This window comes from Danio aesculapii, chromosome 9 (genome assembly GCF_903798145.1).
Source record: "Danio aesculapii chromosome 9, fDanAes4.1, whole genome shotgun sequence".
Taxonomy (NCBI): domain Eukaryota; kingdom Metazoa; phylum Chordata; class Actinopteri; order Cypriniformes; family Danionidae; genus Danio; species Danio aesculapii.
Window position 1 is genome coordinate 17,870,955 of NC_079443.1, and position 24,685 is coordinate 17,895,639.

At 35.9% G+C, this 24,685-nt stretch overlaps 1 protein-coding gene across 1 annotated transcript in view; it reads right to left on the minus strand.

Annotated features, from left to right (window-relative positions):
• The window catches only part of mgat4a (alpha-1,3-mannosyl-glycoprotein 4-beta-N-acetylglucosaminyltransferase A), a 60,990-nt gene that overhangs the window by 24,302 nt on the left and 12,003 nt on the right, over positions 1–24,685 (minus strand). Inside the window, exons 3-8 of the mRNA XM_056464862.1 lie at positions 20,343–20,476; positions 13,871–13,917; positions 13,654–13,767; positions 4,543–4,618; positions 2,020–2,134; positions 212–342 (exon numbers count right to left, since the gene is read on the minus strand). Coding sequence (XP_056320837.1) covers positions 212–342; positions 2,020–2,134; positions 4,543–4,618; positions 13,654–13,767; positions 13,871–13,917; positions 20,343–20,476 — 617 coding nt within the window. The remainder of the gene's footprint in view (positions 1–211; positions 343–2,019; positions 2,135–4,542; positions 4,619–13,653; positions 13,768–13,870; positions 13,918–20,342; positions 20,477–24,685) is intronic.

Sequence of the window (24,685 nt, forward strand, 5' to 3'; positions counted from 1 at the left end):
CTGAAAAGTAATACACATAAGTGTGAAAATGAGGTAAATAAGAGTTAAGAGTAAATATAGAGGCATGACGTGTCTGTGTGATGAAATGGAGAAATCAGAAAAACGGGTTCCTCTTCTGCTGCATTCAGAGCTGTGAAAAGCTTCTCTGCCTGATGCACCAAAGCAGAGGAGAGCTGAAGGTCACACACGCAGTGAGGGAGTATTAACTTACGGCATCTTTCTCTGGGTTGCACACTTTGACCCAGAGTATGTGATCCAGGAGCCAATCGATGGGCTTCTCTTTATAAAACATGAAGATAAACTCCACGATGAGATTTAGATCTGGAGCTTGAAACATTTTACCTGAAAGTACAAAAATAAAATGTTAGCAAAAAGATGATTATTTAGATTAAAATTTAATTATTAGATCCAATTTAAATTAAGATTATCAAATAAATGTTCTTTCTTTTATGTTAACCAAGGCTGCATTGAAATGATCAAAAGGTTCTAAAAACAATATTGTGATAATGAAAGTAAATTAAGACTAATAACTGTTTTGAATGCATTTTAATATTGTAACTTATTCCCATGATTCAAATCTTTTTAGCATATTTTCAGTGATTATTTAAGGCAGTGTTTCTCAACCACACTCCTGTCACCTTAACCAAACACACCTGATTTAGATCATCAGCTCATTAGCACAGACTGAAAGACCTGTAATGGGTGTGGCAGACAAAGGAAACATCCAAAACATGCAGTGCTGGTGGTCCTCCAGGTTTGTGGTTGAGAAACACTGCTTTAAGGGATAGTTCATCTAAAAATGAAAATTCTGTCATCATTTACACACCCTTTACTGGTTTAAAACCTTTTTGAGTTTCTTCTGTGGAACACAAAAAAGATCTTTTGAAGAATGTTGGAAACCTGTACCTATTGACATCCATAGAGGTTGTTTTTCCTACAATGAAAGTCAATAGTTACAAGTTTCCAACATTCTTTAAAAGATCTTCTTTTGTGTTTAACAGAAAAAACGAACTCATAAAGGTTTGGGACCATTCGAGAGTGTGTAAATGATGACAGAATTTTCATTTTTGGATGAACTATCTCCTAAAGCAGTGTTTCTCAACCTTATTTATGGCCATATTTCTAACAACAATGTGAACAGCTATGCAAAAAAATCTGAGAAGAAAATCAGATATGAGCACTAAGCCTTGCAGTGTGAACGTAGCCTAAATGTCTTTACTGTAGCTTTTTTTTTTAGCAATCTAATGCTTCCTTGTAGAATTAAAGTATTAATTTCTTTCAGAAAGAAATGTTTTATTGATGAAACTTAAACACATATAAAGACGACTTAAACGGATAGTTTACTCAAACAATTTAATCCTGTTAATTTATTCCCCATTTAAGCCGTTCCAAACCTGTATTTCAATGGTACATGAATGTAATTTGAGCAATATTTCAAAATATTTATGCTTTAACTCAAACTATTCAGATTCTTTATGGTGCTTTTTTGAAGCGTAAACTGTGTGGAAATAGAGCAGCAGGAACATTTTAAAAAAATCTCTCTTTTTTTAATTATTGTTGGCTAAAACTAATTTTAAGTAATGTATTACTTTTATTAAAAGAAATTAACAAAGGCCCAATCATATTTTGTTACCCCTTCCCCTAGGCCCTTGAAACAGAGTGTGAAGGTGAAGGGCTTCAAATTTTATCCCTAAATAAAAGAGACAGCACTACAACACCTGCACACATCATATTTCATCGCGATGGGGGGTGGGGTTTTTGTTGCCTTCTAGCCAAAGAGAACTGGGACATCCCTACCCCTTCACATGAAAGCGCAAAACGAGGGGTGGGGATAAGGGGAATGGCTAAGGAGTAGAATTGGAATTGGGCCTACATTTTTTTTTTTTTAGATTAAGATTGTAATATAGTACTTTTAAAAGTGACTTTATCGAACATTGTTTAAAATAGCTCAAGGACGAGTAAATGACACTGACATTTGATGTTAAAAAATAAAACGTATAAAAAATATAGAAGCCACACCGATGAAGCCAAGCTGTGAAAACTCGAGGATCATCCAGTCCTCTGTGGCAAGTTGCAGAGCAAAGTTTTTCATGGTGGCAAAATAGTTGGGCTTGGCAACGATGTCGTCTTCTAACTGCAACATCAACAGGAAACAGAAATGAGTCAGACAGAACAGCTCATAAACCAGATACACCTACTGACACAAGCTTCACCAACTAAAAATACCACTGCCAACTAAAGCTCAACCTGTAAAGATCACCTTACACACAGAGGCTATTGCTATTATACACTACCTGACAAAAGTCTTGTCGCCCATACAAGTTTTAGGAACAACAAATAATAACTTGACTTCTAGTTGATCATTTGGTATCAGAAGTGGCTTATATGAAAGGCCTCTAGATTACACTTATTTTACTAAAATAAAATATGATCATGCCTTGATTTATTATTATTTCATTAGGACAGTAAGGTCTGACTTTTCTCAGACAAAAGTATGTAATGTAATATACAGTACAGAATATAAAGTCATGGTGCAGTGGAAAAAGAATTAATATTGTGTATGACTCCCATGAACTTGGAGGACTGCATCCATACATCTCTGCAATGACTTAAATAACTTATTAATAAAGTCATCTGGAATGGCAAAGAAAGTGATCTTGTAGGACTTCCAGAGTTCATCAAGATTCTTTGGATTCATCTTCAATGCCTCCTCCATCTTACCCCAGACATGCTCAATAACGTTCATATCTGGTAACTGGGCTGGCTAATCCTGGAGCACCTTGACCTTCTTTGCTTTCAGGAACTTTGATGTGGAGGCTGAAGTATGAGAAGGAGCGCTATCCTGCTGAATAATTTGCCCTCTCCTGTGGTTGTAATGTAATGGGCAACACAAATGTCTTGATACCTCAGGCTGTTGATGTTACAATCCACTCTGCAGATCTCTCACAAGCCCCCATACTGAATGTAACCCCAAACCATGACTTTTCTCTTCACCAAACTTGACTGATTTCGAAATATTGGGTCCAGGCAGGGTCCAATAGGTCTTCTGCAGTATTTGTGATGTTTGGGATGCAGTTCAACAGATGATTCATCAGAAAAATCTTCTGCTACTTTCTCAAATGATCAACTAGAAAAGTTATTATTTGTTGCAACAGGGATCAACAACAAGACTTTTGTCAGGTAGTGTACAAGCACACACACAAACTAAGCTAAAGCATGTGGTTGTTTACCATTAAGTAACATGAGTACCAAAAAAACACATGAAAGCAATACCTTTCCCCTCTCCTAAGAAACCACAGAGTGTATTGAGAGCACAAAGACATGGAGACACTGGAGAGAATTATTGGCACAGCACAAAGAAAATGAAACCAAATAAAAAGAATGAAAACATTCAGTAGAGTCCAACACACAGACAGAAGCACATGAGAATGAAGATATGAAAGTGAAAAGATGAACATGACAACATTTGACAAGTAAGAAACTAAACAGCTTTTCTGCATGTTTTACCAAGTTAAATTCAAGCTTTTTTTAAGACCTTTAATTTTACATTAGACCAGCTTTTACTTGGTCAATGGCGGGTTCTATTTCAGTTTCTTAAAATGGCAACGTGCCAACACTGTGCCTTTACACACCTCCTTTGTAGACCAGCACACCCATGAGTCCACAAAGTAGTGCAAATGGATTTGCTATTTAAACAACGTGGCACAAAACGTGAAAATTACTGTTGTGCTGGTGTGAAAATAGCAACAAAACCTGCCATACACATCTTGTGCCTTTTTGCGCTGGGTGTATGATAACAATCTACCTTTACACACATTCACAAAAACAACCAAATAAAACACTATTACATATGACAGAACATTAGTTGGCACTGCCATCATCTTGTTAGCAAACAGAACCTGTAGGAAATTGATTACGTGTTTTTGGCGACTCTGTGCTGGTGTGTCTCTAGAATGTACATTTGTGTATATGACGCGTTTCTACTGTTGGATGTAATATTGGTGAAGTAAATCCACACTTTGCTGAGCAACAAAACTACCATGAAAACAAAGAAAAACAACAATACCATGTCCTCCACCATTGTTTTGTGTGTTTAATTGTGCTTGCCTTTATGTACTGTGCATGTCTTTGTAGTTAAAGCATACTATGCACGCACATGATGTTGCCATTTTTAAAGACTGCCGTGTTTTGGGTGTTTACATGAAAAGGATAATCGTTGCATTTTCAAAAACTTCAACTTTGAAACAGTTTTCAAATATTTTCAGTCCCTAAAACAGGCAAAACACACAGTTTGGCTGAAAACATTGCCATGTAAACGACCCCTATTAGCTGAAACTGATGTGGACGTTGATTGGCAAGGACCAACAATGTAGGATTAGTTTCTATCTCACACACTGTGGTGTGAGGTTGGGGCAGGTCAATCCATTAGCCAACCACTAGTGAACAGTTTTTTTTGTTTAAATAGTTTTTTCAATTGCATGCATTGACATTAGTGGTGCAGAGATGTCACAATTCACCTGTAAACTCATTCATTTGATTTACCTGGACATAATAGACCCCCTTGTTGACAGCGTACATCATTAGAAAGGAATAGTCCAAGTTCTGCTTGGTCCTCCATCTGAAAGAAACACAAATACATCATGTTCAGCAGCCTTAAAAGCCAAGGTCGAATGTGGAAGTTAACCTGTCGATGATTTAGAGAACTGAAACTCTAGATAGACAGGTACGTGACTGCCAAAAAAACAAGACACACACACTCCTACAGCCACATAAGGGTACAAACAAAACTCACCCACATGTACTCAGTATAACCTTTGTTATTGAGTTGTCCTTTGCAGTAAGGGTTTCGGAAGAGAGATATAAATATTCAAAAAGGCAGAATATGAAATGCGATGGGCATCAAAGGCGCTCATTTCCTTTGATCAGAATGGATCAGATAAAGTGGATGAGAGGAGAGTTAGTGGCACAGAATAAGAACTGCAATGTTAAACTATGCTTATTCAAGCTAAAAATCACATACATGTGTTGATATTGGTGGTTTACAGGGACACTCCATATGCGTTATGTGTGTTTTATAGAGTAAAAACAGCTTATTATATGGCCTACCCCACTTCTACCCCTAAACCTCACACCAACAGGAAACTTGTGTTAAGACCCAATTAAGTATGCGTAAGAATTTTAAATTACAAGGACCTCAGGCAAGTCCTGTTAAACCACCATACTAGAGTCTATGACTATGTCATGCCCATGTCATTATACAAAAGACTGTCCTTGTAACCCACCAAAAGCAGTACACACACACAGTCATGTCAGATGGGATCACTTGGACAGACTAATGTCAGCTGATTCACATGGAGGACATCTTCAACACTAACAGTTGTTCACACTTGTTCAGTTCTCTTGATTATTTTGTTACATGTACAACAATTGTTTACATGATATATATTTAACTGCATAATTTCCATAACATGCTAAACAATGCTCTATGTTTATTTGCTTTGCTGTTTTTGATTGTTTTTATTTGGACGTACTTGTGAAGAATAAACGGTGTAAAGATCTTAAGTTCTAGGAATAAGGGAGGTACTGACTTTGTATGTGTGTAATTGAGTTTGTATGGCTGTTTCCCAGTACTGGCTTGTGGCCGGAAGAGCATCTGCTGTGTAAAACATATGCTGGATAAGTTGGCGGTTCATTCTGCTGGTGACCCTTGATGAATAAAGGGACTAAGGGAACTAAAATGAAATTAAATGCCTGTGCATTCAGATGATTTTCTTTACAAAAGAGAAAACTTAAACCGCTCTAAAAATGTACATTTCTGAGTAAATAAAAAACATTTTTACAGAATTTTAAACAATCAAATCTTCCATAAGCACATATTTATTGTTGAACAGCAAATTCTATGAAGCTGTGGTATTTAAATTAGTTTGGAGAAAATGATGAAAAAAATTATTAAATCAGCACAGATACAGACTATTTTTTCAATAGTGGCACCCTTGGAACAGGCAGAATCAGTCTTATGAAAGAAAGAAAGAAAGAAAAGAGAAACCCAGAGCGATTGAGATTAAATCGAGACAGCTGTGGATGAAAGATTTAGAGCTAACAGAAGCTGAGAAGAGGAGTCATTTTAGGACAGAGAAAGAGGAGGAAATGAAGGATCTAATGTCTTTGACCTTGAGTTTATTCGCTTCCCGTCCCACAACAAATCAGCCACTCCTCTCTTTCTCTGTCTCTCCCTGACGTCTCTGCCGCTCTAATCACATTTGTGACAGTAAAGCAGCTCTGAAAAGATGAGATCCGGCCTAATCAAAACTTTATTCCTGCCCACAGCCTCTATAGGCACATAAACGTCGGTCACACGCACCTGTTACAATAGAGAGAGCAATAATATGACTGACCGCAATCAATACGCCTACACAACACTTGGCTGAAATCAGCTTTCTCTTGATCCTTTACTGCCAACCAAACATTCCATCAGGTGGTTTTGAGAGAATGAACAGACAATGACAAAACATTGTAAGCTGAGAAAATTTTATATACTATTCCTTATATGCTAATGAAGGACTAATGGGACAATCCAAACAAAGGAGTAGCCCTCCTGGCTTGGCAGAGTTCATCACAGCTCGACATTTGGCTTACAAAAACCATGTGCTTTTCATCATACACAATTCATCTGCTCGTGATCATCTTTCATATATATTTATCATGTTCGGTAGGGATGAACAATATATCGGCGGCCATATCGTTATCGGCCGATAAATGCTATTTTTAATGTTATCGTTATTTGTCCGATATCAAAATTAGGTCAATATCTTTAAGCCGAGAGATTACATAATTGTACAGAACTACCTGCCTCGCGCATGAGTGGGCCGAACTTGTTCAGACTTGTTCAGTGCACTATAATGAAGTTTTCCTCACATTGTTTATTCCTTCAAAGGCCGTCCTTTCTTTGGTATTTCTGTGCGTTAATAACTCGGTAAGTAGCCATATTCCTCATCATTAGAGATATGTTTTATAGTATCTTGTGTATTTTGGTTTAAATCGCCTCAGGAAAAATATTACATATGTAAACATAATAGCAGCGATGCACACGTGGCAAACAACTCATTGGGTTGTTTGTAATCTAATATGATTATTTGTTATTATCAACGTGTTGTTTGCCATGTTTTGTTGATGTAAGATTGTATTCAGTTTGATCAACATATTTATAATGATTATAATGAGCGCACGTGATGGCTGTCAGCACGCACACATATAGTGAGCCGTCAGAGCCTCCACAGGAGCCCAAACAGCGTAGAAGCTCCATTGAATATACTGGGGTAAAATAAATGTTCATATTTTAATACATATATTAATGTTGACCGGTTGACCAGAAGCGCTTAACCCAGGTTATTGACAAATTAAAAGTCCTTCCACATACTTCTGCATTACCATATACTAACTGTATTTAGCTTTTTGCTTGTACTGTGGCTCTGAACTGCCAAAACACCTCTCAAAATGCTTTTTCGGACATTACATATTTCTACATATGTACATTACTGTAACACATTTTATTCAAGAACATTTGAGCTGGTTTCAGTTCTTAGTTCTTTTATTTTATTTAAAATATATTTATTTTACTTGTTTGTTAATTAAGTCCCATTTTGTTATTTGACCTATTGTTTTTATGCAACAGTCATGTTGCATGTTAATTTGCTATGCGGAGAAATAATTTATTTTTGGCATGCTGATTTATGTGAAATCATGAATATAGGTCTGTATAATTTCCTTGCAATTTTGAAATGACTGCTTTGATTAGGCTACTCAGTTTATAAGATCAGTTCAAACTTTTATGAAGTTTTTAAAATGAAACCAGTTGTTTACTGTATAAAAATACAATAAAAATGTATTGGCTATAATATTTCAGTTATCAGCCTCCAAATCTTAAGAGTTATTGGTTACCAATATCCGCCAAAAAAAAAAATCCATATCGGTGCATCCCTAATGTCTGGTGCCATTTGACAGTTTGACAGCTGGTTTTGGGGGTTGGTATTTCACTCATGTTTGACAATGCTTTGCTCAGGGTATAAGAAGGAAAGCTAACTGTTGATCGGGGAGAATGGCTTTTACTCTGCGTCTACCGCACACCTATGCATAGCCTCATATATAGTTTCACTGTCTTTGTTACACAGCAGTTCATATAGCTTTGTACAATCACTGACCTGCCACTTTTTAAAGCCAAGCTTAAGACCCACGTGTTTAAATTGGCTTTAATGCATAGCACTGACACTTCTTTATATTTTATTGTTTGTTGTACTTTATTGATATTTCTTGAATTGTTTTGCAGTGTCTGCTTTTTAGTTGTGCTGTATAATGTTTTTACTTGTGTAAAGCACTTTGGTCAACCTTGGTAAATTTTAATTACTTTTAAAATGTACTAAAAAAGTGATATTTTAAAAATGCTAGTAATATTTCACAACATTTATTTTTACAGCATTTATATCATTAATTCAAATAAAAGGATGAAGTTGAGAAAGAAAAGGAAGGAAAGAAAAAGCAAAGAGCAATAAAAAAAAAAGTCACTGGCTTTTGAGCAGTTGTCTATTTTAAGGTCATCATGTTTCGATAATGATTAACTTCACAATGTTTACAGATGTAACAAGGTAACAGTTTTATTATATACCCAGGATATTTTATTATTTACTCATTTTAAGACTATTTTATGCTACTGACTATATAATCATAGTCATACTGTACCTCCCAACACTTCCATTTTTCCCGGAAGTCTCCCGTATTTCAGACCCATCTACTGCCATCCTCCCATTTTGTTATTTCTCCCGGAAAACTCCTGTAATTTCACCCCGTCCCCGGTCCTCAGCTTTTTGGTACAGTCTGTAACACCCCCGGGTCACCAACTTTGATATATTATCTGATCGCAGTGGCTGCCCGATACCCAGTCCATAGTACAGTTACTACCACAGTACAGTTAATAACCTGGTTCTCAACTGTGTTATTCAGACAAACACACACCGTCACACCCCAAACCCATCCCTCCCCGGTATCCTGCAATTTTGGAGACAAATGTTAGCAGGTATGATGATAGTATTTCAGTATGAGCAAAGTACAGATAGGCTAGAGGTCAATGCAGTTACATTGTTACACCAGTAGATGGCAACAAGATACTGTCTTTATGAGTAAGCCATCAATGAACAGCTCAATAAAAAATATAATAAAACATTCTTTCCTGAATTAAAAGTGTTAATTTAACACAATTAAAACTTTTGATTGACTATATTTACATGAACGTAAGACTAGACATGAATAAGGACAGATACAGGAATGCTCAAAAACCTTGTCACTCCCTGATGTGTGTGTGTGTGTGTGTGTGTGCATAGTTGTCTAAACAACAGCTGAACAATTAGCTTGGAAAACAACTAAACAACTATTTGGAAAAAAACAAAAACAAAACACAATGTTGTGTGTATCCTCAGTATCTATTGAAATAATGATAATATGATGCTGCATTGGTTAATGTCAAAGTCATATGACAAAATCATGCCAAAGCTAAACTGCTAACCGCAACATTTGTGTGTCTGTGTAGATATTATTTTAAATCGTGAACACAATGAAAGAGGTAAAATGTGTGTGCATGTGTCTGTGTGCCCTAAGCCCTGCTTCCACCTCAGATGCAGAGATCAGATGAGATGATTGAGTCAGAGCAGTGAAAATCAGCTAAAATGTAGGTGACGTAAACTGTTATGTAAAAAATCATGTAATGTAAAAATGTGCAACGCACATCATGAAAACTTATTGCAGCCATCTCTATACACTGCCTTATTTATTGGCACCCTTACTATATATGAGTAAAGAAGGTTGTAAAAATGTCTTTATTGTTCAGCTTCTGCTCAAAATATGAACAAAAAAACTGAAGGTGCTCGAGTTTGTTGTTGTAGCAACTTCAACAGTTTTACAATTATTGAACTGCTGGTGGAAAAGGGCTTTTTCAGTGTCCCACTTTGTAAAGCTCAAAAACCTTTTGACACAAATCACAGCTCTGTTCTTTGGGCTTTAAATACATTGAGTTGAATAACTGAGTGTGTTTGGCCTCTGTTTTATTTATCACATTTATATATTTGTGAAACAAGAAGTCATGGTTAAAGAGCCCCTATTATGCATTAAAAAGGGTCATATTTTGGCATTGGGGTCTCCAACAGCAACACTTTCGTTGTCTTATGATATGCATTTATTTTTACCTAATTACCCCAACGACTCCCATATGATTCGTTCAGCTTTTTGTTTGTTCCCAAACCCCTCCTCAGCGCGATGCTAATCTGCGCTGATTGGTCCGATGACCCAGTCTGTTGTGATTTGTAGACTGGGTTCAGCACGAGACAGAGAGAAATGCCCACCACAGCTTATCAACAATTTTGAGGTAGCGTTGAGTGCAGAGATGTGTGAACCCAGTGCAGGAGTGCATTAAAGACATGCAGTTTAACAGCAGCACATTGCTCTATTCTTAACCATTAAACGGTGACACACATTCAGTATTAATGTGTGGCAAAAGCTGAACTATTTTGAAACTTGACCGCTTCAAGTGTGTAGGAACAGCTGATGGTGGCCATAACAACGCGAGCTCACAAACGCATTTAAATCCGTAAACAAAACGGCACGCGTCACGTTTTCAATGTGGTTTTAGACGCGATATGAGAATACAAAGAGTTAACCAGATACAGTACAAGCGGTTCAGCGATTCATTTGTTCCCAAACCAATTGTGTGAGCCTAGTGCAGGAGTGCATTAAAGCAATGCCGTTTAACACCAGCATATTGCTCTATTCTTAATCATAAGTGAAAAAAGACAGGTTTTCAAAATGGTTTTAAATGCGATATGAGAATATGAAGAGATATCCAAATACAGTACAATCGGTTACAAGCAACAAAACACAATTAAATACATAATTTGCATGCTGGAGAAAACGAGAAGGCAACCATTTTAATCGCACTTAAGTTACTTACACTTGTGAAATGGAGGAAGAAACTGATCTATGAACTGTGCACTGTAAAGTTCCTGTCAAGCTCTGAGTCTGACAAAGTATCCCCAGACGTAGTCCGATGTATCCCCAGTTGTAAGCGTGTAGATTGCTGAAGCACTCTTCAGAAAAATTACAGGAACACAGCACAAGGCTGGGCTATAATGCTGAGGTATTAAAAATATAATATAAAAAAAAATCAACCACCGACTCCTCAAAGCCTTATCTTTGGGTAGGCAAAATAACACTAACTTTCCCCTCACAACCTTCCATCAACCGGGATCTACAGTATTTGTGGGCAGGGCTGGGGGTTTCAATTTTCCCAGGTCTGCACATGCAGCAAATGGGCAGAGCTTGAGTTCCTTATTGATGTCACGCCAGCACGGCTGAAGACTCGTTACTGCGACGATTCATTCAAACTACTATGAGTCGACTCTTTTATAAATGAATCAATAGTTTTAAACACTGTACACTTTCAAATTTAAGCCTAAGCTGGATATTTCACTTCACTTAGAGCTGTGTTACACACTGCATGGAAGGTCATTTTCAAAAACCCGTAATAGGGGCTCTTTAAACAATTTTCGGCTCCTCATCCAAAAAAACAAGAAAATATCAACGAGTAAATATCAACGAGAACACTTTTTTTTGTTTGGTGTTAATCTTTTCAAACGAAAGTTCTTTTTTTTCAACTTTTTTTCTCATATTTGCAAATATTAGCGGAGAATATAGATATTATTGAGGCACAACTAAGTGGTAGGTTGAGGTAGGTGTAGACTAGAGGTCTGCACCGTGGGAGCAGTGGGACCCGACCAGATTTCGTGTGACGTTGGAATAAATTTTCAAATAAAGTGCGGTAGCGTTCGGTAATTCTGGTGTAATCTCAAAGGGAGCGGGCGATCTAACAATATATCATTCCCGAGTCCCGACGTTATTCAGAACAGCATATCTGTGATTTCCTCATTCTTATTGAGCACCGGTACAGCCAGTGCTTACGACTGTTACACGTGCTTTATTTTTTTTTTTGCACAGTCTGTGCGTGCATAACCAACATAAGAGAGCAAAGATGCGCTGTCCTTCAGCTTGCATTAGAAAACGGTCAGTTTACAGTAAGGAAACCAATCAGGCAAGTCTGGTGTAGCCTATGTGAGTCTTTTTCATGCATCATAGACACAAATGGAAAAAATAATTTTTACCCTTTGTGCGATGTGATAATACCTCAAGGTTTTACCCTTTAGCAGTCACAAGATCCTTGCACAACCTAGAGTTTTATCTGTTGTCTCTCTTTTTTGGTAGTACCCAATTTAAATGTGAGATTTTGCAAACCAGATCTAAATTTAGCGGGAATAGTCGGGATCGACCATTTAAAATTATTCTAAGGCTGCATTTACACTGCAGAACTTGATGGTCAGTTTCAATTTTGTGACTGTATTTGATTTGTTTGATGACCTGCTTACATCATCTTTTAAAAGTGACTCGTATCCGGTCTTCTGCCTTTACACAGCACACGGCAAAGACGCAATGACCAGGAAAAAAAAGAGCGGGCGCTGACTAACAGCTGATAATAAAATAGTGCTTTTTTTCTCTATTCCTGTATGTAATCTGTTCACAGCTTTTGAAAAGCTCTTTTACTATAGTTTATGACAGAAATGTTCTCATTTGTCCATCTTCTTTTGATATATAGGCTTTTTTAAACCAGTAGAAGTCTTAATGTCATGTCCATGGTGTGATTTATGCACGTGATGTATACACTAGTTTTATATTAGTTTATATTGGTTACGTGGCAGACATTGCGCTCTCTCGCTCTCGTTAACATGCTTAAATACCTGTGCGTTATGACAATATGAAAGCTGTTTAAGTCCTCATGTATGAGATTTAAGGTTTGGGACTCTGCTGAAGTCTGTTCTGAAAAGAAAGCGTCAGACTTGATGTCATTCGCTAAGATTTTTAATGATGCGCAACTCGCATTGACAGGTGAAAATCCGATCTTCCTGCTTACACTACAGACACGAGGGCACAGATCCGATTCATATCGGATAAATTTCCACATATGAACAAGGCCTGAATCTGATTTGAGTAAATCGGAATCCATGTGATTTTTTCCTGCTTACACTTACATGGGCCATATCCGATCTGTGCCACATGGGAGAAACAAATTGGAATTGGGTCACTTGAACAGTGCAGTGTAAATGTGGCCTAAGTGGGCAGCTGGGTGAACAAAGTCTGAATAAACGGTGTGAGCGGTTAGGTGTGGAATAAAACCTTGCAGGAGCGGGACTAAAAATTTGTCCTACGCAGACCTCGAGTGTAGACATTATTAAAATACCACAGGTTGAACAAACACAAATTAACTAATAGTCTACAGTTAAAAATGTTATGGCTCATCATGTACTGAACATCTAAAAAAAACTATTATGTATCAGTAGTATTTTGTTTATTGTTAGCAAATGCTGTACATGTGGACATTCTTGGGATAGCTCATTTAACTATGTAAATCTGTAAATCCACGAGTCATCAGTCATTACCCATATATGGTTCATCATATATATTGTGCTTCACTTAGACAGGCTTAATCGGCAGAGTAACACTTTCTATTAGCGTACTGTAGCAGTATGTGGCTACCTTAGAGGATAATGTTTCCTGAGTACTTACTTCACCCTCTCCTTTGAGTCACCGAAGGTCTCTTTCAAGCTGCTCAAGTCTGGATAGTAGCTGGCAGGTGGGGAAATGACCTCCAGTAACCCAGAATTCAGCTCAGTGTAGAACCTTATGGACCACGACAGTCAAAAACAACAGTAAGAATATGCATCTGAAGAAAATGTACAGGCAAGAACAAGATTTGAGCAGGAAAAAAGAAAATGCTACTTACTCTTTTTCAAGGCCTGCAACCACACTGTTCACGTAATCCACGTCCGTCTGTAAGGAAGTGGACAAAAACCACTGGTTAGAGGATGCACACACAAAGGTAATTATGGTTTAGCAGTTTTAAATAGATATTTAAACACTGTCTTTATTGATTTTAGGAGCTTTTAATATGTACTACAGAAATCCAAACCAAACATACAAAAAATTAAGAAAAATGTTAAATTAAATTAAATTTAAAAATTGAAGAAAAAAATGTTACAAAAGTATTAATAAACAGATTTTAAAAATGTAATTTTTTTTTTGCCGTGATATATATCGCGATAATTTCACCAGATAATTTGAACAGCTCTATCTAGAAATGTTTCATTCATTTAGATTGACTGTGATGATCAACTCTTTTTCTATGAATAGTGCATCTGCATAAATTATAATAAATTACAAGCAGAAATAAATAAATAAACAGTGCTTCATGGTTTTCGGGGGTAACAGTACAGAAATTGAACAATCAAATGTCAAATATCATGGTCATCATTGTATGTGAAAAACAATAATATCTTTGTTTAAATCTTTAATAAATAATCTAATCCTGCGATGTGACTATTGCAGATACACACATTTCGATATCGCAAATGATATATTGTTCGGCCGTAATATTTATATATACACAAGTATTAGAATAAATGCATGTACAGTTGAAATCAGAATTATTTCTTTAAAAATTGCCCAAATAATGTTTAACAGAGCAAGGAAATTTTCACAGTATGTCTAATAATATTTTTTCTTCTGGAGAAAGTCTTATTTGTTTTATTTCAGCTAGAATAAAAGCAGTTTTACATTTTTTTAAAAGCCATTTGAAAAAGTCAAAATTATTAACCTGTTTAAGCTATATTTGTTTTCGATAGTCTACAGATCAAACCATCATTATACAATAACTTGCCTAATTACCCTAATCTGCCTAGTTAACCTAATTAACCTAGTTAAGCCTTTAAATGTCACTTTAAGCTGTATATAAGTGTCTTGAAAAATATCTAGTCAAATATTATTTACTGTCATCATGGCAAAGATAAAATGAATCAGTTATTAGAAATGAGTTTAACCTTCTCTACGCTAAACAGAAATTGGGGGAAAAAAATAAACAGGGGGCTCATAATTCTGACTTCAACTGTACGTTATAAAGATAATATAAAGACACATTTTATAACAATTTCAATACTTTTTGTGTTGTTTATTTCAGTTTAGTTTTCGTTTGTTTCATTAATGGATTGTTAGTTCTTTTTTATTTTGTGAATATATTTCTATTTAGTTTACATTTATTGTCAGTTTCAATAAATCTAGTTTAGTAGAGGAAGTTTGAGGTCTTCACAGTTTACATTAACTCTTGTGCAAACTTCTTAGAAAATAACAAATAAAACAATTTGTTTAAACACTGAGTACAAAAACACACACAAAATGATGTAATGAATAAATGTAAAAAATTATGCTTTATTGTATATGCTTACTTTTCGAAAAGTAAAAACACACATCTTATGTTTTTATAGGAAAAATATGTTTATTTAATCATGTGCTTGACTGGTGTGTTTTTTCTATAAAAGCTCAGTCAAACGGTATTTTCTCACAATATAAACACCAGGATTTTCACAAATAGAGCGCTCATGAATTTTGAAAATGATTATTTATATTTGCTTATGATTATTTCATTTTAGCTAATTTTTTAGTGTTCCTTTCATTTCATTGTTGTTTTTTAATTTTCTCTTATTTTATTCCAATATTTATAGCCTTGATTTTAGTTTATGTTTACTAAAATGACCTTGGCACACAGAGAGGCTCGGCAGAAATACAGGTGCAGTAAAACAAAGTAAACACAATGGCAAAAAAAAAAGAAGAAAAAAAAAAGAAAAGAAAAGTGAATTGGAGCTACTCTGCTCTAGGCTATTTGTTATCCTCAGACAAACTGTCTATTTTTTTCACAGAATTTATCCAGCCTACACCATCTGTGGGAGCAAGTAAAACTTCAGCGACTGATGTGGGAAGGGGATATCCTTACGCACGCACGCACGCACTCACTCACGCACGCACTCACGCACGCACTCACGCACTCACTCACGCACTCACTCACTCACTCACTCACTCACTCACTCACTCACTCACTCACTCATATACACACACACAAACACACAAACGCTCTGCCACTGGGTGTTTCCCTCTTAACTAAAGCACTTCACACTAATGAACTGCCATTGTTCCAGAAGCCGCATGAATAACTGGTGACAGATCAGTAACCAGACCAAACTTCTGCCCACAGACACAAACAAGCACTGGACAAACATCTGGAGAAAATTGTTGAAATAATTGCACAGGATCAGTGATTCTATAAAGTAAAACTACTATTTTTAAGATAATATATACAGTAACATCCATTTTTATACGATAAACAGTAGGACTGGTATAGAACAACCCTACCTTTAGGCCTGTCACAATAATCAATATATGGACTTATCGCACAACACATGGACATGACCTCAATAATTTTTGATGATGCAATATATACCGCTCATACATACAAATCAAATCTAGCAACATTTTAGCTGATTGTGCAACATCTCTATTGGAGATGTCAGTGTCAGTATAGTTAAAAAACACTGTAGTATTTACTATGAATTACTTTAGTATTTTTTCATGCGAGTGTCTGACAACTGAAAATAGATCTGGTAGCAGATGTCACAGCCTCTGTTACTTTTTACCTTGCACTTTTTTGTTAAAATTATTATTTATTATTTATTTAGAATATGCGTTTTCACATTCTGATTCCAATGCCTAATTATTCAATTGTTAAAAAGACTAGAATTAAATGAAATAATCTCAAGAATAAAATATTCTTCTTCTTTGTAAGAGTGTACTTGCATTGTGATGATATTATATTGTCATTCTGGTATTATATAATGAGTGGGATAAAAGTGGTCTTTAAATGACGATGATATCATTTATCGCAATACATTTTAGTGCAATATATTGTACAAAAAAAAAAATAGATATTGTGACAGGCCTTCATATTTACAGGACATTAACATCAATTTTCATATCACGATATACAGTAAGACTGGTATAGAACAAGACTACCTTAAGACAACCACAATGAGCAAAATTTGTTGTTTCATCCTTATTGTACATCAGGATGTTTCTAGATTAATCCACTGCAACACTGTATCTACATTTAGTCCATATTTAATGAGTTTCTCTTAATGTAATTGGAAATAAAATGTTATCACAATAATAAAAAAAAAAAAAGTACAATAATGTTTTCTCGAATTAGCCTAACAATGCTTCTACAATGAAAATAAGTCCAGAAAAACCACAATGTAGAGTTGCAATAAAAATATAATTAGTTCTTTTTCAAATATTTGATGTATAACAGGGCAAATAAATTGTTTGCAGTATTTCCTATTATATATTTTAGGGCTGCACAATTTATTGTTTCAGTATCGATATTGCAATGTGTGAATCTGTCATATCGCAGGATCTCAAGAGATTTCAAGTTAATTTAAACCATTTGGAGACAAAACATCATAAAGTTTTCTGCTTTAACAATTACATTAGACTAGTTGGATTTTTTATATTTATACATTTATTTGCAAGATGAGTCTTGATTTCTGCTGCCACATTCAGATGGTAGGGTCAGAATTTGGCATCAACAACATGAAAGCATGGATCCATCCTGCCTTGTATTAACAGTTCAGGCTGCTGCTGGTGGTGTAATGGTGTGGGGAATATTTTCTTGGCAGACTTTGGACCCATTAGTACCAATTGAGCATCGTGTCAACACCAAAGCCTACCCTGAGTCTTGTTGCTGACCATGTCCATTCCCTTATGACCACAGTGTATGCCCATCTTCTGATGGCTACTTCCAGCAGGATACCATGCCATGTTATAAAGGGTAAATCATCTCAGACTGGTTTCTTGAACATGACAATGAGTTCACTGTACTCAAATGGCCTCCACAGTCACCAGATCCCAATCCAATAGTGCGCCTTTGGGATAATGGGAGATTCACATCATTGATGTGCATCTGACAAATCTCCAGCAACTGTGATGCTATATATGCTATATATGGATATTTATATGGGTCAATATGGACCAGAATCTCAGAGGAATATCTCCAGTACCTTGTTGAATCTATGCCATGAAGGATTAAGGCAGTTCTGAGGGCAAAATGGGGTCCAACCCGGTACTAGAAAGGTGTACCTAATAAAGTCATTAGGCCTGTCATTAAGGTAGTTATACGAAATCAAACATTATTATGCTTAAATATTTGTAAAATCTTGTCTAATTTAAACACCACAAATTCATATTTGACAGGAGGGCTAATAATTTTTTAAAACTCTCTACAGAAAAATATTTCATTTCCCATCCCATCACCATCCCAGCTTGTTTCTGAAATCTTCAACTCCTTGAATTATCGTATTTCATTAATCCAGTCTTCAGCATAACATAATCCTTGATTAAGATTGATAGAGAGCTCCATGTTTACTGCTAAACTGAACTGAATGCTACTGAACACAAGTTTAATTAAAGTCAAGTATTTATGCGATATCGCTTAGCTCCTCCTACTTTTAGACTTAACTCAAGATCAATTTTTACTCCCACTCTGTGTTCAGACATCCAATACAATGTGGCAGCAGATGAAGCGAGAAACAAATCCTGCCGGGTATGTCTGCATGCCTCTTCCTCTTGCTCTGCCCTTCAGACAGCAGCATGAAAACATCCAGACTCCTGTTCTCAGCGTGAACCGTCCGCACCCCTCCACGGGTGGCAACAGGACAACAAACAACAAACCCTGCTGACCCAATTCAGCCATTCACAAAGACGCTTCGAGATCTGGACAGCACATCTTCTTTAAAACTGTTACATCTGTACACCACCTTTCATTGATGTAAAAGCACGCCCTGCCACCGCGCGATTTCCGCATTGATTCTTCATCGCGATCTGCTCTGAACAGCTGATAGCCCCGTAGGTGAAGCGCGTTGTCCAATATGGTATTGTTCAGCCAGGTTTCCGTGAAACACAGAGCAGCTGAATGCAGAAAATCTCTGTTTGTCTGAGAGAGCAGAATGAGTTCGTCTGTTTTGTTGGGTAGAGAGCGGAGATTTGCCAAATGGATGCTAGGCAACGCGGTGCGAAATCTGCGCTGTCTGAGTTTCACAAGGTCACCTGCATGCTTTTCCTCGTTATCCTCGTGCTGCAGATGGTCTGTTTAACTGTTTTCTCACAGTTGACGTGTCTGGTTTTTAAACATACAAAGTCCGCCATGTAAATAGCAAATGCACCATGGCGCAACGCAACTGACTCTTAAAGGGAATGGGAGATGAATCTCTAATTGGTTTAATGCACAAAACACACCCATAACTCATTAAGAGAATAAGGACAACCCTGTTAGACCATGCGCCAGGGTGTATTTTTCTGTCTTTTAAATAGCAAAAGTGGATTAGACATGTCCTTAATGCTTCTGCGCCATACACTTTAGACTTTGCATCTAGATCGTTAAAATAGACCAACGAGTTTGTATTTTTTATTTTTTTTTGTCCAAATATCTATGAACTCTTAAATCAAGAAGCAACAAGTAAAAATACTGGGTTGCTTTCAGAGATAATAAGACAAAAAGAAGTAATTTTCCCCTTAAAACAAGCTTAATAATCAGCCAATGGGGTAAGTAAAAGAATTTCAAACCGAAAACAAGGTTATTTTGTTTGTTTTAGGGAAATCCCACTTAATTGTGAACCATTTAGGAAATTAAACCCATATATTTTTTACTAAGAAAAACACATTTCAGTGAGGAAACCTTAAAATGATTCTAAACATGTATTTTTATTCATGCTGCATTCTAATAATAATAATAAAAACTTGCATAAAAACTCAAAACACAAAGTATACATGCAGGCAAATTAACTACAACAGAAACAATTAACAAGTCGATTACATGATCAATATTGCTTTATTTACAAAATATTTACACCATATATTCCAATTATTTGTGAAAGTTAACTCTAAAACTTTGGATGGACACACATAATATGTCCTTAAAGGAATAGTTCACCCAACAATGAAAATCCTGTCATTATTTACTCACCCTTCAACTGTTCCAAACCTGTCTGAGTTTCTTTCTTTCATTAAACACAAAGGAAGATATACAGCAAAATGCTGAAAAAAAACAGCCAATGACTTCCATCGTTTGCTGGAGTAGTAGTCTTTGTGTTCAACAGAAGAAAGAAAATCTTGATGGTGATGAAATTATTGGGTGAAATGTCAGTTTCTCACCACATTAGTATCTCATTGGGAACCACTTGTCAGTGCTTGTGAGTAAGCACGACTCAATAATTTCCTTTACAACAAGCTGTTTACTGTAAGCCTTCACACACAAGAAACCAGGTCTCGCCACAGTGCTCACACATAAGCACGCTTCTGCAAACCATAAAAACACTCACCTCTCCTACAAACACTATGATGACGCAGTCCAGCTTCTCCTCCGCCGACAGCTTATCGATGAGCGAATGAAGCGTCTCTGACAGGTATGACTTCACTTTCCGCTTCACTGTGGGGATACCCATCACCATGGAAACTGAATAGAACAGAACAAAAACTCAATTCCAGCATCATAAACCCAATTTAGCAGCACATCATACAGTCATCACTAGGCAGATGACAAACTACTTGAAATAATGTACAATAGTTTTAGCTACACCAGACGAATATGAGACATGCATGTGGACAGAGGTCCTACAATGGTTTGATTTTGGCTAGACACAACAGGGAAAATAAGTATTGAACATGTCATGTTTTTCCTGGGAATAATATTTCTAAAGAAGCTGTTGACATGGAATTGAACCTGATTTTGGTAAAAACTCAAAAAATAAAAAAATAAAAAAATAATAATAATCTGAAAAATTAGTAATGTTTAATAATGGAATGGCACAAGCAGAAATTTCTGAACTACTGAAATGTATTTAATACTTTATATAAAAGGCTTCTTTGGTGATGGCAGCTTAAAGACACCTCTCATATGGAGAATGAAGTCACATGCATTGCTCAGGTGTGAGTTTATTACAGACTTCAAGAGAATCTAAAAATATTGATGCTTCCATTTGTCTCGTCTACTACATCTGATCTTCAATTTGTATTTTATACTGTCAGGTGGTTGGCTGGGCCATTCTACAGCTTGATTTTCTTTCTCTGAAACCATTTGAAAGTCTCCTTGGCTGTGTTTTGGATCATTGTCATGCTGAAACGTCCACCCTGGTTTCATCTTCAACATCCTGATGATGTTGATGTTGAACTGAAGCAGCAAATTTACAAGATGAAGGGCAGGGTGTTGCTGAAGAACTTCTGAGAGATTTCAGTTGCTGTCTGGGCTTTCACTGCCTTTCTACACCTTCCTTTCTTCCTGTGTTCAATACTTTTCCCCTTTTTTGTAAACTAATTAGATTTGTTTTCTTTGCATAATTTTATTTATTTTGTTACAAAAAAAGGTGACGTGTTTAATACTTAATTACGTGTTTTATTTCCTCGCTGTCTCTCAAATCTGAAATAAAAGGAGAAGGGGCTTCCATGATATCATAAGAATAAAGTCCAAACACGAAATGCACATATAGAGGTTTCAAGGGCATCTCCCAGCATTATAAAGGCAAGGGGATTTAGCTTCCTTTCAGGAAGGGAGAAAAGCATAAGGCAGAGATTGTGACTCCTGATAACATTTAAACAAATTGAGTACAGAAGATAGACATCAAGGGACCAATAACAAGCGTTCTAGCATAAGGTTGTCAAAAGTATAGAGTTCGATACCAATCAGTACTGAAATTGTAAAAAAAAATGGTAATTTTCCAATAACATTAGAGCGCTGTTGAGCCGTATTTAAACACTGTTGATTGGCCACTGTGTTCGTGTGATCTACAGAAATGACTGTGATTTACCACACTTAACCAAAAGATGACTAAGTGCAAACACAAATAAAAGGACACTGGAGAATTACAAAGTCGCGTCGATCAGCTGATATATGAGCGATCCACTGATAGATCAACTGATCTTTGCAGCTTTAAAACGCTCCAGTGTCATCTGTATTTGCACTTGATGAACACTAGGGAAGAGCTGTGCACAATGGTTAACTGTTTAAATGTTAAAAGCATTCAAGTATAAGAAATTGTACCATTTCTAGCATTATTAATGTTTAACTTTATTTAACTCTTTGAACAATGAAGACCATGCAGTGTCATTTTACAATTTAATTATTCCGTTTCTGCACCCAAATACTGTTTGAATCCCCAGAAAACCATGATGCACTGTTTATTTTACTTTTATCTTTGCGCCGTTATATTTATCTATGTCTGCAATTTTTATGCATCATTCACTCTCTTACAAAATCATTCCAATTGATTTTATATTAATGAACTCTTTCCAAATAGAGCTATAAAGACATCTGGTAATAGCAATATAAATAGCAGAAAAACACTTTTTTTCAAACCAGATTTTTTCAATATCGTTCAGCCATTTCACATACATCTGAGGTAAAAAATTTAGTCCCTTTAAGGAAAGTCATTTTACTCAGCAGCCATCTTTGAAACTCCTCTCGGACAGTATGGTCGAGCATTCTGTCTGAATAAGGAAACATCAAATTCCCCAAAACTGTTTGCCAAGCTTACAATTACATTACATATTCATTCACAAATAAAATTAAACAACTGTCTCATAAGTTTCATTTCTAAACGTTCAAATCAAACAAAATCTGCATTTTTTTAGGTTCCCAGAGCTAATGCGCATGCACACTCGAAAAGAATGAGATCCCTACACCAACCTCATTTATGGCAGTGTTATACATTATCAACCTCTGAATAATGCTTCATCTGATCGTGCTGGTCTTCAGAAGTAATTCACAACTTGGTATAATGGTGAATCTTCTCAAGAAAATACAGCGACTCTTTGTTTACAAGTTTGTGGGCATTTGAGTAGCTGCTGTCATGTGATGTGCATTTGACAGGATGGACTGTACCTCGCGTTTGTTTCATACAGATTACAAAACCAAAAAAAACTTTTGTTTTCAAGTATAGATTCTTCAATTAAAAGTACAGATTTCAAGCTTTATATGGATATATTTCTCATGTCTGTGAAGCAAGTATTCGCTGACATTCCAGTGCATTTGTTGACCACAAAAACAGTCGTAAACGCCCGCCTGATCGGAGCTTTTCCCCTGGAGAAACGTCAGCCTATAGTGATCGATGACTGGCTCCTGTACTAGTAGGTGAGGTTTCATTTGCCATATTGACCATTACACTTTTCCCCTTTTCAAAACAATACAAGTGACATTTCTTGTGTATTCTATTATCTTTGATCAAACTGAACTGCCATTGCATTAACCACTTGAGCAAGACGCTTACTCCGTAAGGAGGTAAGCTCTTATTTTTAGTTTGTGGTTCGTTATAAGACATCCGCATTAACAAGCATGACCTTCAAAGTCAATGAAAGCAGAAAAAACAAAAACACCCACAAATTCAAAGTAAGGTGAAACAAAAAAAAAAACTCCTGCACAATAATAAAAATAGACAAATAAAAAAGAAATACACTTTAATCTCATAAAATAAAAAATGACTATTACAATTTTTATGATTATTGACCTGTCACAATTCAAGTGCAATCTGAAAATTAATGAATGAAATGCAACATAATTTCAGATATGTTCATATTGTATCAGTTTTTACTTTTCTTGTTGTTTTGTGAATTCGGTCACATTGCTGTAACAATGTATGACCACAATCATGTCTATTGACACTGAGCCAAACAAATTCAAAAGAAAAATCTAATAAATAAAAAGGGATAAAGCATAATTTGACACCTTTTTTGGGAAGAGAGAATGACGTACACAGATGGTATTTCAAGGATCTAAAATTTCCTTTAAAAAAAAAAACCAAACGTGAAAAAAAATTATATTATATATTAATTATTAGATTACTAAATATGAAAATTGATACTAGGGGTGCTCATTTCGGTTAATTTTGCCAACTGACAACCACCGCTCGTTAACCAAATATTAACCGTTAACTGGTCTGATTAATATTAAATTATTATTTAATTTAAAAAATGATTAACGTGTCTATTTTGTGTCTGAAACATTAAATATTGTATTTTAAAATACTGATTTATTTTAACATGCGAACAGCAGCATACAGAACATAACATCTTCACACACCTGCAGTGTTTCCAACAGCATAGAAAAAAAAAGAATAAAATAAATAAAAAGAATAAAATAAATATTCCTGCCCTGATATTTTTCCCTTAAATGACATATTTAGATTACAAAATGAAAACACTGACTGAATCCTTTTTAAGAACCAGCTATTAGAATAGAATACGAGAAGGCTTCCATCAAATAAAAATAAGCTACCTCAAAACAAACACTTATGCTTTTAATTAATGCTCTGCTCTAATTAATTTAATTAATGCACACTGTGTCCTCGCAGTTGAAATAAAAGCCAACTCTGAGTGGAAAGAGCGCGTTACGTCAGTCGTGCCTTTTTCATTCTCCAATTAAATGAAAGCAGAGGCGGGCTTTTCGTTGAGGTGACAGCAGTGCTTGTGTTGTTAAGACGACTATGGAAAACTTTTAAAGATGGAGGAGAGACTAGAGGTCTCTGTTTCGAGTTATCCAGAGCTGTATGACTTTACAAATCTTGAATATCACAATATTATTAAATAATACAATTATAACAACATCGAAAGCAACACTCGCACACAATCAATACAGGTCAGCTAATTCAGTCGTTTTCACAGGGCTTCCTTTTTT